The 18,375-nt window shown below is 36.0% G+C and overlaps 1 protein-coding gene across 2 annotated transcripts in view; it reads right to left on the bottom strand.

Annotated features, from left to right (window-relative positions):
* GALC (galactosylceramidase) overlaps window positions 1-18,375 on the bottom strand; it is a 59,423-nt gene that overhangs the window by 10,980 nt on the left and 30,068 nt on the right. For both annotated transcript variants that reach the window (XM_082853721.1, XM_082853722.1), the window contains 7 exons: window positions 13,400-13,555; window positions 12,328-12,452; window positions 10,564-10,691; window positions 5,305-5,394; window positions 4,503-4,589; window positions 2,293-2,443; window positions 1,102-1,282 (listed from right to left, as the gene is read on the bottom strand). In XM_082853721.1, the coding sequence (XP_082709847.1) occupies window positions 1,102-1,282; window positions 2,293-2,443; window positions 4,503-4,589; window positions 5,305-5,394; window positions 10,564-10,691; window positions 12,328-12,452; window positions 13,400-13,555 (918 nt within the window). The remainder of the gene's footprint in view (window positions 1-1,101; window positions 1,283-2,292; window positions 2,444-4,502; window positions 4,590-5,304; window positions 5,395-10,563; window positions 10,692-12,327; window positions 12,453-13,399; window positions 13,556-18,375) is intronic.

Here is an 18,375-nt window from a genome sequence, read left to right as displayed (position 1 = left end):
TAGTAACAAATGACGAAATCACAAACCCCACTGACATGACCAGAATATCCAGATAAAGTGTCTGGTACAGAGATGTTGGGATAAACAGTATTTCTGTTGTATAAGAAGATAAGCCACTGAAGTTATTCTAAATTAGGCAAGAATTCTTTACACTACCCCCAGTAACTCTCCAAGGAGCTGTAAGGGTTCTAGAAGCTCTGGATAGGAGTTTCTTAAGACTTACTATCTGAGCTTGGGACTAGAATTGGGATTTATAACAGGGAGTAAGGCAATACAGAAAGGATAGAGACTTTCTGCAGCATTCTACAGATAAACAATTCAAAGCTGTTTTCCAAATTATCTTCCCTTCCCTGCCCAATTTCCAAGCTACAGATATGGCTACTTGGTGACTTGACATTAATAGTTACTATCACTAAGCCTGAAATGCTTGTGTTTTATGTTTCACAGTAGCATTATACTAGTTAAAAGAAAAAATAGAAAAGAAACACCTAAAACATTCATAATTAGTCAATACACTGGAATTCCATAACTGACTTCTCAGTTTTGCTTTGGCCATTATATTTTAAGTGAAGAATAAATACATCTTCTCTCTTTATCAAATGCCTAAATAAAAGAGTGGAATTCTCTAGCCAACTAAAAGTTGATTTGCTTTTTACTGTTGCCATCTACTGTCAGCTGGTAAATAGATTTTCCACAAAAGCTAAAACAATGTAATTCAAGTGTGAATCCAGCAGGTGGCAACACCATTTCAACAAATCAACTCTCCAGCAAAAACAAAAACTTAAAAAACAACACGCAAATCACAAAGTCTGCTTATAAATAAATCTTAAATTATCACTGGGTCCAAAAGTCCTCAATTTTTATATTAAAATCAATCTGATCCTTCAGCAATTACTATTAAATTGGGCAAATCTGAGGGAAGGACACTTAGGCAATAAAACAATTGGCTGGTTTATGGCCACCACGATATTCAACCATTATAACACACCTATTAGGTTCTTGGACAGAAGAACTGCTGAAAAGTCCTGGCTTCAGAATGTACCTGACAACATTACAAGGTTATTTCAGCCAGATCTACATAAGGATGTCAATTTTACATACCATTTGTAATCTCCTATAACACTGATGGTGTTGAATGCATCAGCAGCCCAAGTGATGGGCCTTTGATTGAGAACCTGGCGCAGCGTGAAGCGATGCTCTCCAGGGTCTTCAATATTCATAAAGTATTCAAATACACCAGTCTGATCAGCAAAATTCGGAGCTTCACTAAAAAATGGGTAATCTGTTCAGAACACAATAAATTCTTTGTTTAGTATCAAATCTTACAGAATCTCTCCTCTCTGATATTTTCTGGTCCATTTTGATATACTTTTGAAAAGTTTTAAATAAGTAAATGATACTTATAAACAGTCAAAGTTTAGGGTTTAGGTTACTAAAGAGCTATTGACTTTTACATCATCTTTATTAAGTATCAATGTGATCAGTTTGACCTACAGACTTTACATACTTAATCCATGCAACTGCTTAAGAGGAAAGATCATGAGTTGTGGAATAAGCAGACCTGGGTTCGGATTCTAGCTCAGTCGGTTCCCCAGGCAAGTTGCTTAACGGCCCTGACTTACCAAGTTTTCAGCTTCTCAGAGGTACGAAAGCAGTATGCATTCAGCAGAAACTGTACCTCAACTTCTGAACTTTGATCAGGATGCCCTCCTGTGATGCCGGGTGGTGGCAGCAGGCTGCAGTGAGCCACACTTCCATCAGCCATGCAATCACGAGGGTGAACGACAGATACACTCAGAACCATTCTGTACCCAGACAACCACTTTGCTTTTCACTTTCAGTACAGTCTTCAATAAACAACATGACATATGCCACACCTTATTAGGCTTCGTGTTAGATGATTTTGCCCAACTGCAGGCTCACGTAAGTTTTCTGAGCACATGTAAGGCAGGCTAGACTGAGTTATGAGGTTTCGTATTTTTGACTTATGATATTTTCAACTTACGATGGGTTTATCAGGACCTAACCCCACCGTAAGTTGAGTAAGATCTGTATAACTTTCATTCCAACAATAACCTCTACATTTTTTCTGGCACTGAAACTTACAGGACCCTCAAGTTGCGATTTATCTTGAAGTAACACAAAAATTAGTTCCCGTTTACCACGTAGAGATTTAGAGCTAAATTAATGTAGTTCTCACAACCATTCCATCAGGCACCGGTTTGACAGGTAGAAATCTATCCACTACTGCTGAAATTGGAAACCAAGTTAAGCTTTAGTACAAAAACTTACCGACATTGAAGTCATCCTTATAGACACAGGGAAAGGGCTGGGACTTCGGAGGCAGCAGGTAACTGCCTTTGCTGCCGGTGGTGAGCGTGGTGAGTGTGAACAGCTCGTCCTCTTGCAGTTCCAGCGTGAAGCTGCCACCGCTGTCTAGGAGCTGAGAAAGAAACGATGCTGTGTTCAGGCCAAGTGCTTTGGCTCATCTCATTTGGGTCAAATAGCTTTTTAAAAAATAAGCTTAAGATAAGCCAAACTCATTTCTTTTAGAATTTCCTAACTACTTGTAAAGGACACACTCAATATCAAGGCCCTTGGAATCATTTTTCTTAAGTTATTTATAAGACTTTATACAATTAAACATTCTAGAAAGGATATTAAAAGAATTTCTTTTCACAGAAGGAAGAAGGACTAGATGATCCCCAAATCTATTTCCATTACTCTGTCTTTTCCATTAGACTGTACTATCCTTAACACCTGTGTATAATTCAATACATGCAACTAAGAGATCTGCTTATTTATTTTTTAGGACTTTGCTAAGGTAGAAAAATCCATAAAATCTTATTGTTGACTCAGCTGTTAAACACAGAAAACGTTTACTATATAAAAAAAGTCCTACTCATTACATGTTCAATACGTATTTCAATTAACAAATTACATTTATGTCACATTTATGACCTTGGCATATAAAGCCATAATCTCTTCATCTATAGAATGAGGGGAAGAAAACATACTTCATAGGGCTATTGTGAGGATTAAATGAGAAAATGTTTATAAAGTTCTAAGCTCAGTGAGTGACCTACGAGAAACCTTCCCTACATCATAGGTGTCCTATGGTAAAAGCAGGCCTCTGAAGACACTGAAGTCCTTTGCATAATTGTCACAGGCGCTAAACATTATGTCCACTTTATGAAATCTGAGTAGCTCTTTTTTTCTACTTTATATTAGAGGTTTATATCATACCTTTGCTTTAATAAATTGTTGGTCAGATCTATGAAATATCTAATACCATATTCTGGCTTAGGAAGAACTCCAAATGATATTATTTTTCCTATGGGGAAAATCAGTTTTATTATGCTATTTCTAGCAATGTGTTGTGCAAAAATTAGAGACTATTCCTTTTTTCAAATTTAATATACAATGGGCGTTCAGTTATTGATACTGACTAGTTGAGTCACAGAACTTTAATAATTACCATAAAAAGTAGCAGATTTGTGTCAGTCAGGTGAAGTGATGTGCTTGCATGGGCCAATTCATTCTTTGAAACATTTACTCATGAGAAACCACCATTTGCTAAGCTCTACACTAGGCACCTGGGACAAAAATGTATAAAAGGCTGAGACCCAATCCTCGAGGCATCCAATGTAGTGGGGAAAGTGTTTACTAGGTAAGTACATATCCCTAGGTGGCTATGACCTAAGACTGGTGGGGAAGGCTTCAGAGGAAGCAACACTTGGGCTGAGTCTTGAAGGATGACAATGATATGAACAGAAGGCATTCTAGGACAAAGAAAAAGCATGTGCAAAGTCACAGAAGTAATTAACTTGGCATGCCATGCTCTGAAAAATGCAAGGTGTTTAGTCTGTGAGGAAAGGTCAGTTTAGTAGGACATGCATCCAGAAAGGAAAGCAGTCTTTTACCTCATGAGGTGATAACGTGGGTCACACGCCACACTAAGGAACGTGAACTTATAGGAAAAATCACTAAGGCATTTGAGCAGGGACTGACAAAAATCAGATCTGCATTTAGACGCATCATTCTGGTAGTAGTGTGATGGGTGGCGGGGAGTCTGAGAAAACAAGAGATAGTTTCCGAAATCCGAGAGAGACATAATGAGGAACTGAAACAAGCAGTAGCCGTGGGAATGGAAAATGAGTGGGTAGGAGAGATATGTGGGTGATATTGTCTATACTTGGTCACTGATGGTATGCAAAGGGTGAGTGGGAATGACAGTCTCAAATGAGACTCAAATTTCTGACGAGCAACCAAGTGATGGTTGCTACCATTCACCAAGACAAACTAAATACCAAGAACAAACACATCTACCGAACCATACTGCCTTGAAGAGGACTTCTATTTAAAAGAATGGGGGGCAAACTTTACCTCTATTATGCTTCAGCCATAAAATCAGTTATGAAATTAAAAATTAATTCATTAATCAAATTTCTGTTCCCTTTACTGTTGCAATGCTCACACTATAGGAATTGATTTAAAACTACCCATAGAGAATCCAGTTGTTTGAAAAGAAATCTCTCCGATGGTTTTCCAAGTTTGGTATACCACACCTGCAGCTCTGGTATTTCACTCTAAGGAGGAAACACAAAGAAAGCATAGTTGAGTGATTCATCATCTCCTCTTTGAGGATTTCTAAAATCTGTACCAGCAAGAATGAATCAATGACAAGGTGCATTCTATTTCTATTTACCAAAGATCCACCTCAAATCTTAAATAGTAAACATTTTGAAAGTAGGAAGACATTATTCAAGCAAATACTTTATTTCTTAAAAATACTGCAGATTTTTGGCAAATGTTCAAAAAGATTTTAGTGTCTTTGCTTCAAAAATACTCATTATTATACCTATGTAAAAAGTTCTTTAAGAATTTTCTGGCATTAAAAAACAATTCTTACACGATTAGTAGAAAGAGCACTGTATTTCTGTATTCAAATCTAACAATAGGTAGAAATAACAAGAATCTTGTCTCTTTTTTTTGTACAGAGTACTGTAAAGATCAATGTTTGAAAGTTCCCTCAACTGCACAAATGATGCTCTACCAAAAAGAACAACTTTCTTGCAAGTGACCTTTGTTAGGATTCTTCAGAACCACAAAGAGCATTACCTCCTAGTGGCTTCTGTATGTTTGACCAAAACTAGTCAGCAGACATAAGACACCAAGGCATTTACCCATTCATATGCAAACTCTTAATCACTTGTAAGACTTCACTTAAGAACTGCTAGCCCGTGATAAAATATATAAATTCTCAAATCAAAATCAAAATAAAAGTTCCACTTATTTACTCACAAAAGAACCCTTAAGGCTGAAGGTAGCAAATTGTCGTGAAACATTGAAATAGGGAAGAAGTGGCCGTATACACATGGAATGTTTATGACTCTGAGTAGAAAAAAAAAAAAAAAGAATCATGTAAGTTATCCGAATGATATACAAGCCATTTGGGGGGGAAAAAACAAACAAACATTTAATGCCTATAGATTAACAGAAATGAAACATAATAGGTGACAAATAACAGTTTATTTCAAACTTTTAAAGACGTTTTTCTTAAAAACCTTTATTGAATGTCTATTGTGTGTATGCCTAGTCAAAGTAAAACTCAATGGCATTTTGACTGAATCAAACTTTGAATTCCAGTCATTTGATGGCACACAGATTAACTTTTATGTTCTGTTTTCCAAGTAATATACATCAAAACAAAAGTAAATCTTGGGACATTTTCACTGAAAAGGCATCTCACCTATATACAACCTTCAAATACACAACTGAGGTCAGCTAAATACATATAACAAATCTCACTGCCAGCAACATTTTTTTCAAAATAATCAGTACAATGGGCTGGGATCAAAAGAAGTCTGAGACATCATCCCGACTTTAGGGGATTCAACAATCACAGAGGACTTACAATATAAGGTTCTGGGACAGGCTTTGTGGGAAAATTTTAAATTACAATTACAGTTAGAGATTTCAATACCTTTCCTCAATAACTGATATACCACTAGACAGAAGATCAACAAAGACACAGGTGATTTGAACAACACTACCAAGTAACTTGCCTGGACTGACATCTATAGATCACTTCATCCAGCAATTGCAGAATGCATATTCCTGTCAAGTGCACAGGGAACATTTACCGAAGTACACCATATTCTTAGCCATAAAAGAAGTCTCCATAAATTCAAAAAGATTCAAGTCACAGAAAGTCTGTTCTCTGACCACAATAAAACTAAATCAGAAATGAATAACAAAAATCTCTGGAAAAATTCCAAAATATTTAGAAACTAAATAACAAATTTCTAAATAATTCATGCCTCAAAGAAAAAAAGTAAAATAAAAGGTGAAATTAGAAAGAATTTTGAGCTGTATGAAAAGCAAAACACAACACATCAGGATTTGTGGGATGCCAATAAAAGAGTAGTTAGAAAAAAATGTATAGCCCTGAACACCTAGATTAGAAATGAAGAAAGGATTTGAGACTTTAGCTTAAGATACTAGGAAAAGAAGAGCAAATTAAAACCAAAGTAAGCATAGTGTATGTATGGGATTAAGAGACACGAACTACTATGTATAAAATAGATAAGCAGCAAGGATATACTGTACAACACAGGAAAATATAGACATTATTTTTTAATAATTCTAAAGGGAGCATAATTATAAAAATACTGAATCACTATGCTGTGCATCTGAAGCTAATATAATATTGTAAATTGACTACATTTCAATAAAAAAATTTAATTAAATTTAAAAAAAGTAAGCAGAGGAAAGAAAATAATAGAGATGAAAGGATAAATCAAACAAAAACCAGAAAAACAAGAGAGAATAATTGAGAAACCAAAAGTTGACTCTTTGAGAAGATTAACAGAATTGAATAAACTTCTAGCCAGACTAATCAAGAAATCAGGATAAAAAGAAAACACAAATTGCAATTATGAACATTAAGAAAGGTGACATCAATACAGAGTATATAGATATTAAAAGAATAGTGGGGAATAATATCAATAACTCTGTGCCCAGAAATTTAACAACTTAAAAAGACAAATTTCTTTGAAGACACAAAAACCCAGTGCTCAATGAAAAAGACATGGATAAACTGAATAGCCCGATATCTGTAAAGGAAGTTGAAACTGTAGTTAAAAAGTTTCCCACAGAGAAAATTGTGGTCCCAGATAGATGGCTTTACTGGGAAATTCAAGTCAACCTGGGAGCTTTGCTCAAACAGGAAGTAAGAGCTAAGGCAGAGTTGTAAACTGCCTGCCTGAGTATTGAGGCATGCCCCAACTGTACACACAGAGCCCATCAGCAAAGGCTGGGACACTTGCTAGTTCCAAACATAAGGAAATCTGTACAGTCATGATCTGACCACTAAGATAATTGAGCAGAGGCTTCAGCGGCCACAAACGATAAAGCTAACAAACTACAGAATTTGTTCAGGAAAGTCACAAAGCAAACAAACAGCAACAACCACAACAAAGAGCAACAACCACAAATACCAGATAGGAGGAAGAATCTGATCTCCAGAGTCTCCATGCTATTTTATGTAATGTGTCTAGTTTTCAACAAATCATTATGAGATTTGCAGAGAACCAGGAAAGAAAGGCCCATACACAGGCATAAGAGCAGTTGACAGAAACTATGTCTGAGAAACCCTAGTCATTGCTTATTAGATATTAGACTTCCTAGACAAAGACATTAAATCAGATATTTAAATATGTTCAAAACACTGAATGAATAATGAATAAAGGAGAGATCTGCTTCCAGAATGGCAATGGGAGGAGCTCCATGAACCTGCTCCCAGTGAACCTGGTGAAAACTATTTAAATAATAATTACAATAAAGTCTCTGGAAATGGTCCTAAGGCCATGCAACAAATATAGAAACATTTATTCAATAAAATCTACTAAAACTCATGGCATTTAAACCATGATCGACTCCCTCCCTGTCCCTCTCAGCCTAGAGTGACAGAAACTCCATGCCAAGTAGGTACAGCCAAGAACACAGGGTTCCCTCCCTCCCAGCTCCCAGATGAAGACAACAATATCTTCGTGAGAGAAACAGAATATCAGCATTTCTCACCCCCCTTCCCCTCAGCTACTTGATGCTGAGGACAAGTAGCCATGAGTGTGGCCAAGAGGCTGAGGGTTCCCTTCCTCTGTCCAGGTTCCATTCACAGACTCACCTTAAACAAGGCACACTGAGAATATGGGGGTTCCAAACCCCCACCCAGCACCATACTCCTAAATCAGAGGTGTCACTAAGAGAGAAACACACCCTTGTCCCCATCCCCAACTCCAAGCTTCAGCTCAGAGATTTTGTCCAGGGAGAGAGACAGGTTATAAAACAAAGAGTTCAGAAAGTCTCCCCAAAGAAATTGATTGTACTTAATGCAGAGCATGGGGAAGTTCAAGAGTAAGGGTGCTCTTAAAAATAATGGAAGTTTTGGTGGCAAGCAAATAAAAAGAGACTGTCAGCTTCATTAGATGCATAAGCTTAACCACTGCCCAGCTATTTTGACAGGGAGAACCACAAAAAAAGAAAGCTAAGAAGAACCCTCCTGATGTCAGAATAAACCTAAAACACTAACCTCAAAATCCACCTCTGCAAATAAGCTGGAATTTAATTGGATCAGCTTATGGAGCAATTTAAGCCCCTGAGCATTGCTGAAAACAATAGAGCAATCCACCAGTAATCAGTGAGGCAATAACAGAGAGGTACACCTGCCCAAAGCTGCACTGTCTAAGAAGCAACATTTGAGGCCTCTCAGTGCGGGGGAGGGGGTGGGTGGGTGGGTGGGTGGGTGGAGGGAATAAACTTCACTAAATTTCTCCAGCCAATCACTAAGCAAACAAGCAAGCAAACAACAAACCCCAGGAAAGGAGGGAATCAGTACCCAGAGTTACCACAATATATTATATAAAAGGTCTGGCTTTCAACATAAAATTAGGAGACATTCAAAGAAACAGAAAAGTGTGGCCCATACCCAAAACTAGGCAACAGAAACCACCTGTGAGAGCAACCAGATGCCAGATTTAACAGTTGAAGACTTCAAAGTAACCAATATAAATACATTTGAAGAACTAAAGGAAACAAGGCTTAGAGAAGTAAAGGAAGATATAATCACAATGTCTCATCAAGCAGACAATATCAATTAAGTGACAAAAAAATTTTAAAAGAACCAAATGGAAATTCTGAAATTGAAAAATATAATAACTGAAATGAAAAATTCACTAGAGGGGTCAACAGTAGATTTGAAATAGCAGATGAATTAGAGGATTTGAAAACAATCGATAGAAATTGTGCAACCTGAGGAACTGAAGGGAAAAAAAAAAAACAAAGGATAAAGAATAATGAACAGAACCTCAGAGAAATGTGGGATACCATTAAGTACACCAACATATATACAATGGGACAGTAGAAAACAGTGGAGAGAGAAAGGAGCAGAAAATATATTCAAAGAAAAGTATCTGAAAACTTTACAAATTTGATGAAAAACATTAATCTACAGATCCAAGAGGCTCAACAAACTCCAGGAGGAATAAATACAAAGAGATGCACATACAGACACCCAGTAAAAATGCTGAAAGTCAAAGAAAAGAAGAAAATCTTGAAAGGAACAAGATCATTTACAAGGGAACCTCAATAAGATTAATAGTTGGTTTATCACCAGAAACAATGGAAGACAGCACATTCAAGGAAAAACTGTCAGGCTAGAATTTTATATTAAGCAAAACTACCTTTTGAAAAATGAATATCTCACTGGAATGCAGTTAATAGAAATCTGAAGTAGACTCTAATAAGTCAAGATTTCTACACTAAATCCTGGAACAACCACTTAAGAAAATAACTCACTAAAATATAGTAAAAATAAAAATTAAAAGAATTTAAATATTACATCACAAAATATTGACTTACTGCAAAAGAAAACAGTAACAGAAGAATAGATAAACCAAAATAATGAGACGTATAGAAACTAAAAAGTAAGCTGAAAGATGTAAATCCAACTATATCAATATTAACATTAAATGTAAATGGATTAAGCAATTGAATCAAAAGGTCAGACTAAATTTTTCAAAAAGCAAGATCCAACTATATGCTGTCAAAAAGAAAGACAACTTAGATTCAAAGAAACAAACAGAAGAGGTTGGATCAAGATGGTGGAGTAGGAGGATGCGGAGCTCACCTCCCCCCACAAACGTGTCAAAAGTACATCTACCTGTGGAACAATTCTCAAAGAAAACTAACTAGGAACTGGCAGAAGAACTTCTATACAACCAAAGCTGCAAGAAGGATCTCCACGTAACTGGGTAGAATGGAAAAAAAGGCATAAGGTTGGGTCCTCCACCCCTGGAAGGGATCTGAAAGGAAGAGAAGGTTTGCTCTCAACCTGGTGAGTGAGTAGGTCAAGCCACAGACTGGTTGTCCCAGTCCTGGGATCCTAGGCAGAGGAGAATAGCTCCCCTGTTTGTTTTTTAAGAAGGTGTTCAGTTGTGTTTTATGCTATATTTTCCAATACTAACAAAGTGAATTAATCCAATAAAAACAACAAGGAATTACCATAGTTTCAACGATGATGGTGAGGTTACCTAAGCCATCCGTCAGAGCTACATAGCTTCCTCCTTTTTCTAAATGGCCAACTGTCTTCAGGTAATACCAACCTGGTTGAGTAAACTGAGTGGTATGAGCTATAGACAAGCAGAGAAAGACCCAAATAAGATTAAAACTGTGATAATAGGATTCCGTCAAAAAATAAAAAGCTGTTTACTGATTTGAGTCTGAAAGAAAACAGAACATGCCACCCCAAAATGTGCCACTTTAGCATGTGGATTATTTTGAGCTGATGGCAATCAAGACCTAGCAGACAAAAGAAAAACTTTTCTCTCTCTTTTAACTGCCTGAAAGAATTTAGATAGGGGACCTGGCACAGAAAGACAGCTACTACCAGAGACAACTTTGTATCTGAAAGATTCACCTGCATGGCAGGGCAAACATCTGCTCTTCTCTTCCTATGAACTGTCTTCCTCCCCTTTGAAGCTCCAGGTCCCTATCCCATTCCTTAGCTCAGGATGGCATTATAAACCTCAATTGCCTGACTGCAAATTTGAGTCTCATGTTTTTTTTGTTGTTGTTTGTTTGTTTTTGCAGTACGCAGGCCTCTCACTGTTGTGGCCTCTCCCGTTGCGGAGCACAGGCTCTGTACGTGCAGGCTCAGCGGCCATGGCTCACGGGCCTAGCTGCTCCGCAGCATGTAGGATCTTCCCGGACCGGGGCACAAACCCGTGTCCCCTGCATCGGCAGGCGGACTCTCAACCACTGTGCCACCAAGAAAGCCCTAGTCTCATATTTTTATGTACAAAATTAAATGTGTTTTTTTTCCTGGTGATCTGTCTTATATCCATTTAATTATTAGATTAGCCAAAGAACCTAGAAGGGTAGAAGGAAAACTTCTCCACCCCAAGTCTGATTGAGTCTAACAGCCATTTTCTATTTTGGAGAAGAATATTCACCAGTCTCATGTTTCAACTTCTAGTTAAATGGTACAATTATGGGAATATTCTTAGAATGACTTCGAAAATAAATGAACCACACTCTGTCAGTTCAAGACTACTGAGTAAACCTATTTTTACCAAGAGTAAAAAATAAAATTATCCCCTCCCAACTTTTGATGATCTCTATTTAACCCATCCTAATATAACTACAAAGAATATGGTTTTTAAAAAGTTAACAAAATATTCCAAAAACTAAGCTTTATGGTTTCAAACAAGTTTATTTCCACAATATGTATTTATTGGGCACCTCCAAAGTTGGTCCTGAAAATGTACTGAGCAATATTCCTTGTCCATTTTGGGAGGTGACACAATTAACCGGTGACAAAATTAGAAAAGTACATTAGTTCATGTAGATAATGTGGGACCAACTATTTCAACATTTAAGGGGTTAACCAACTAGGATACACAAATCCAACTTAACATTTCCATATTTTTGAAATAACAACCTGAGTTTAGAATAATGTCATGGTTACATAATGTCATGACTAAAAATCTCTGAGAAAAATATATCAACTAAAAAAAAGCCTGGTCTTAGAATAATTGAGAATGGAATACAGAAAGTAGCCTAGTTATAGAATAATTGAGAATGGAATACAGTTACCCAAAAGGTTCTTACAAAACACTATGACAAATCTTTGTCTTGAAACAGAGACACACTTAAAACTAACACACACACACACATACACAGTGTTCATATAATCCCTGCTAAGTGTTTTCTGCTTTGTCTCTTAGAGAGTAAGTTAGGGATTGAGAGATGGAATCTGAACCATACCTGATATCCAGATAGGAGCTTCTACTACATAGTGCCCGCTCCATGGCTCCTGAGCAGTCATCAGTCCACAACGCCCATATGGCAACTGTTCATAGTAACTAGCCACCAAATTCCAAGCAATTGTGCTAAAAGATTTGTTTGATAAAAAAGAAACACCAAAGCAGCTTGTAATAAAAATGTAAATATCTACAAGCCTATAGTAAAAAAGACCTTATCAGAGTTTACACAAACATATGTAAATGACAAAAAATTACCACCCAAAACAAGAAAACATAAGTTGCCTAAAGTTCACCCACACTTTGAAAAATCAAGTATTGGATGCATCTAAATATTTTTAATGGTGAATCATATAATAAAAAATACAAATGTATATGAGGTGTACAGTTTTACTGACGAATGGTGTAACCAGAAGATGAATCATGACCTACCAGTACCAGACATGTCACAAATGTGAGTCAAATACAAATAAAGGCTTTATCCATACTTGCTTTCCTTTTGACGGTCAGCATTCTAAATGCCCCAGTTTCAAGACATAATTTTATGAACTTCACTCTGAGCTGTTGCAAAGCTTTACAAATGAGAACTCTTAGAGTCAGACTGCCAGGGTTCAAATGATGGTGTAGGCAAATAGGGTAAGGGTTCCCCAGAGGAAGAGAACCAGACATAACTTTCTTGACATAAGAGAAGCCATTTTAGGCCTAAGCCATTTTGTGATCTAAGCCTGGCCACAATGCTTGCCCTTATAGAACAGGTCTCAGTAGTAAGTGATTTTAAGGGAATAAAAGAACATAAGAACAAACAGCTATTATCAGGCCAGGGAGATAACTTAACCATATCTGAGACAATATATCAGACCCCAAATAAGCTCTATTATTTGCAGCTTCTTGCTTTTTTCTTTTTTGAGTTGACACAGCTTAGGTATAGATATAGGTATAGATGAAGGAAATAAGGCAAATGTTTAAAATCATTGCATTTAGGTTGTGAGACTACAGAAGTCCATTGTACTTTTTTCTACTTATCGTGTTTTGAAATTTTTCAAAATAAAAACCTTTAAAAGTTTCTAATAACTTACGCAGTCATGTAGCCATTGATATAATTCTGATTCAATATGCGACCCCAGCAGCCTGCACCCACATCACTATTTAAAGTGCTAAAATCTTCAGAAGACCAAAGTTTCTTCTCAGTCAACCTAGCATCCTTTACTGTACGGGTCCCAGGGTAATGAGCTCTGGAAAAGAAAGGGTGGGAGAAAATGTAAAAAGGTCAGAACATGGCACTTATATCTATTTATTGAGTGAATAAAAATACACATCTTCTCCAAGATTTCTATTTTAAAATAATGGGCAACTTCCAGGTTGCTGTCAGACTGTAAGCATCCTCTTCCCACTCTGTGTCTCAGAACACCCTTAGAATGAGATAAACCTATAACACACAGAATGGGAAGGAAGATAGCAATGGATGAGAAATTTCTTTCTGGAAACCATAACATGGAGGGAAGGATGTTGACAGGTAGAGGCAGCAGAAGAGGCCTAGAACACTCCAAAGATGAATGAGGTGGAGACAGGATTCAGACTTCCCAGGGGAAACAAAGAGCTTGGACAGTAGGAAGGAAGGAGTAAGAAAGAAACGAAAAATAAGACTAATGGGTCTATTATGTAATGTAGTATCTCCTCCCCTGCTCCCACTCCTTGTAGACAGAGAGGCATTTATTGTTTATTCCCAGGCAAAAACAAAAACACTAAAACAAACAAAAATGCACAGAGAATTCTTCTTTGAATAACAAGAATAAATCTTGGGAAAACTAGAAGTTATTATCCCAGGGCAGTGTGGTTCTCAACTTGAATGCTTTTTGCCTGGTGGAGAAGGCAGGGCAGGGCAGGATTTGCTACTGGCATTTACTGAGTAGAGGCCAGAGATACTGCTAAACATCCTGTAACACCCGTGACAGGTCCCAACAACAAAGGATTGTCCAGTGAAAAATATCAGTAGTGCAGAGGTTGAGAAACCCTGCCCCAGACTAATGAACCCCTCTCTTGTTCTAGCATTTGAGAGGAGTCAGCCTAAATATAAATGTATATTTACTGTTCTAAGAGTAAAATACTGCCATAATGATGATTGTGGAAGTGACTGATTATTGAATATAAAAACAATTAAGAAATTTCAAATGGAAAATAGAAAACAGACCAACAGTTAGTATAAGAATTAGAGAGCACATGAACCAAATAACTTTAGGGACAAGAATGTATACTTTCTAGGCCAACAACTATTTACAAATAAATTAACAATAATACAAGCAGAATAACAGAGATTGGATTATATCATAATTCTAATCTTTGTGGTTTGGTGTAGTAGTATTCATAACATTAAAAGAATGATTGTGAAAACCTTTAGTTTTTACTTATTTAATTCCATTTAGATCATGAATCTTTTAAGAAAAAAATATCCTACTTGGGAATTAATTATACTAGTAAAGACGAATTAAGGCACAACATTAATTTGGCATTCCAGGATTTTATAAGGAAGAAATGGATAAATAATAAAGAATATAAAGAATTAGGGAAAAAATGAGATTCCACCAAGGTTTTGTTGAGTCACTGAACTCAGTTGAAAACAGGCATCTATTCAGTATTGTAAACATAAACAACAGAGACCCCAAGAGCAAGCCAGCACCTAACAGGGTTAAGAAATTATTGTTCTGGTACTACAATTCCCAACTTGGATAATCTGACTACTATTCTTTGAAATTATATAATTTTAATAAACTTTTACATTTTAGATTTATTCTATATCCCAGAACTTCATTCTATGGTCATGATATTTGATTTTGACACCTCAACCAAATACTATTTTTAAGACTCATCTAGTTATCACTCAGCCAAATGTATATTTGGTGTGTCTCTGGTAAAAAAGTACTTATATAAAAAAAATAGCCTGGAAAATAATATGCCATTATGTTATTAATGATCTCTAGATATTTAGATTTTGAGTAAGTTCTAACTCTATCTTTATGGCTTTCTACATTTTCCAAATTTTCTATAATGAGCATGCACTATTTTTAAAATCTAAAAAAGTATCTCTTTTAAAGTTACAGAAATAGGTATCATATCCCTCATTCAAAAAACAATGAAACTGTTACATTTTAAACCTGATTGATTTATCAAATGATCTGAGAAAAGAGGGGCAGAACTGATACTAAAATCCAGGTCTCTCCCAATGTCCAGATCCATAGTTCAACAAAATGTATAAGTTCTTTAAGAATATAATTTTTAAATGCATATAATTAGGCAAAAACATCTCTATCATTTCATGGCATGATTTTTCAAACTTTAAATGACAAGATTAAAATCAATGAAAGTAAACCAAGGTTTATCCTAACAGAAAAATATATGTGTATTAAAAGAAAAATAGAACTTATGAATGAGGTGGACCATCGTAGCCCACTTTCTGAAACTCCCCCAGTACTCCTCCTGAAACCAAACAGACCAACCTGATGACAGAAAGTAAAAACCCACAGACAATATCCGCATCAAATCTAGGTGACAGGAAATCCCCAGGAACCTTGCAGCATCAGGACTGGCCAGGATCAACAGACAGAATATGGAAACAGTGGAAGTGAAAGGGGACTAACAGGTACTCACCACCCCCCAGCAGCAGACTCTATCCTGAATGGAAGAATTGAGAACAACTGGCTAAAGTGAAAATGTCTTTACAGGCTTGAAATTGGGGCCAAGTGCCAAAAACAGTAAATTCACTAAGAGATCAAACACAATACTGTGACAGTTTAAACCAGATTTGTCCAATAGAAATACAATGTGAAGTATACAGATAACTTTACATCTTCCAGTAGCTACATTTTTTAAAAAGCAGAAGAGAAATTTTAATTATATACTGTTTAACCCAATATATCCAAAATATTATCATTCAACATAAAATCAATATAAAAATTATTAATAACTTACTTTTTTATATTACATCTCTAAATTCCAGTGCATACTTTACACTTATAACATACCTAAATTCAGACTAGCCATATTTCAAGTGCTCCATAAACACAAGTGGCTAGTGGTTACCATATTGGGCAATACAAGCTTAAACCCTTAACTATTTCAGAAATAGGTAGCAAACAATCCTTTCTGCAATGGTAGAGTCTCACCATAAGAATAAGCTGCTTAAATTAGAATCCAAATTGAATAAGACAGGAACACTTAGGATGAGGGAGAGACAACATTTACACAGTAGGGAGAATGGGGCCCAGAGGAAGCAGACCCCAGAAAGTACTGTAACTGCAAAACAAAAATCTGCAAACATAGCGCAGGTCAAGCACAACGTGAATGGGGCAGGGAGGCATACTCTTTCTATGGAGATGGGAGCCACAGGATAAACATCTCCTGAACAAAATTCCATTGTACCGCAAAAGCCAAAAATTGGAAACAATCCAAATGACCTTTAACAAAGACTAGATGGATAAATTGTGTTATATTCCTACAATTGAATTCGAAACAGTAATTAAAATCAGCATGACTTAATCTTACAAATATAGTGTTGACCAAAACAACAGATACTCTAAGATGCCGTTTAAATAGTTTTTAAACAGGAAAAATTAGTCTATGATGATAGAGGTCAGATTAGTAGTTGCCTTTGGTGCAAAATGAGAGGCTACTGCTTAGAAAGATTTCCAAGAGGAGAGCTTCACAGATACTGATAATTTTCTATTTCCTGACCTAGGTGGTAGTTGTATAGGTATGTTCACTTTACGATAATTCATTAAGCTATACTCTTATGATCTTCTATATGTATGTATGTGTGTGTGTTTGTATGTTATACTTAATAATTTGTAAGGAAATGAAATTATTAGACAACAGAGGTATATAAAACTAAAGTGAGAGAATTACAGAATAATTATTTTAAAAAGAAAAAGCATTTTAGAAATGAAGACTAAAGTAGAAGGAACACAGATTAGACACTGTCTAATAAATAAAGAGATTAAAAAAATTTGAGAGAAATATAGAATAAAGACAATATGCAAAGGAGATCCAATATGTGTAACTGGGCTTTCTACAAAGAAAACCAAAGTAATGGAGCAGGATGATTATTTAAATTAAGATTTAAGTAAAACTTACTGAAAAAAGAAAATACTGAAATATAGATATTCAAAGGGTGCACAATACTTACTGGGAAATGGTAAACAGTATAAAAGTACTAGACTCTAAAGTTAAGGAGAAATATTCTTTGGACATACCAGAATTATGCCAAGTCATTTATAAGAAAAAATAAGTCTGGCATCAGAATTCTCAACAGCAACATTTTATGTAAGTAACTAATGGAGCAAATTTTATGATACTCAAGAGTTAAGAAAATATGAGTCAAGGATTTTATACCCAGCCAAACTGTCCTTTGAGTCTAAAGGCCACAGATATATAGTAATAAACATGTAAAAGTTCAAGAAATATTGTTTCCATTAGCACTTTCTGAGAAATATAGCAGATATTAAGCTTCTGACACTCAAGAGACTAAAGGAGATACTTCAGTAAAAGACTTACAGGTGAGCACTGAATATGCTTAACAGTAGAGCTTGACTAAAAGAAAGGGTAATTAAATAGTATATAAACATTACATTTTCTAATAATGTATAACTAATATAGTTGACACAAAATAAGAGGAAAGAAAGTGAAATGTAAACTAAGTTTGCCAGTTAGCTGGGAGTAAAAGATTACAACTTGCAGCTGACAAATCAAGATCATACAAGCTTATGCTCATGTAAGAGCACAAAGATTAAGAAACTCTGGTAATTAAAATTCCATTGTAGGAGAGAGGGGGAGGAAGAAGTGGTTATAAAATAATTTTAATATTAATTACAGTAAATGAATAGACAATATCTAAATAGAGAGAGAACCAAGATTATTAATATAGAGCAGATCTCAACTTCAGCACTACTGATATTTTGGCTGGATAATTCTTTGTTGTGGGGGAGTTATCCTGTGCATTGGAGGATGCTGAGAAGCAACCCTGGCCCCCACCCATCAGATGCCAGTAGCACCTACGCCAGTG

This window comes from Leucopleurus acutus (genome assembly GCF_964270905.1).
Source record: "Leucopleurus acutus genome assembly, chromosome: 1".
NCBI classification, from domain to species: Eukaryota; Metazoa; Chordata; class Mammalia; order Artiodactyla; family Delphinidae; genus Leucopleurus; species Leucopleurus acutus.
The sequence above is the reverse complement of the archived record's forward strand: the minus strand, read 5'-3'. Positions and strand labels throughout refer to the sequence as shown.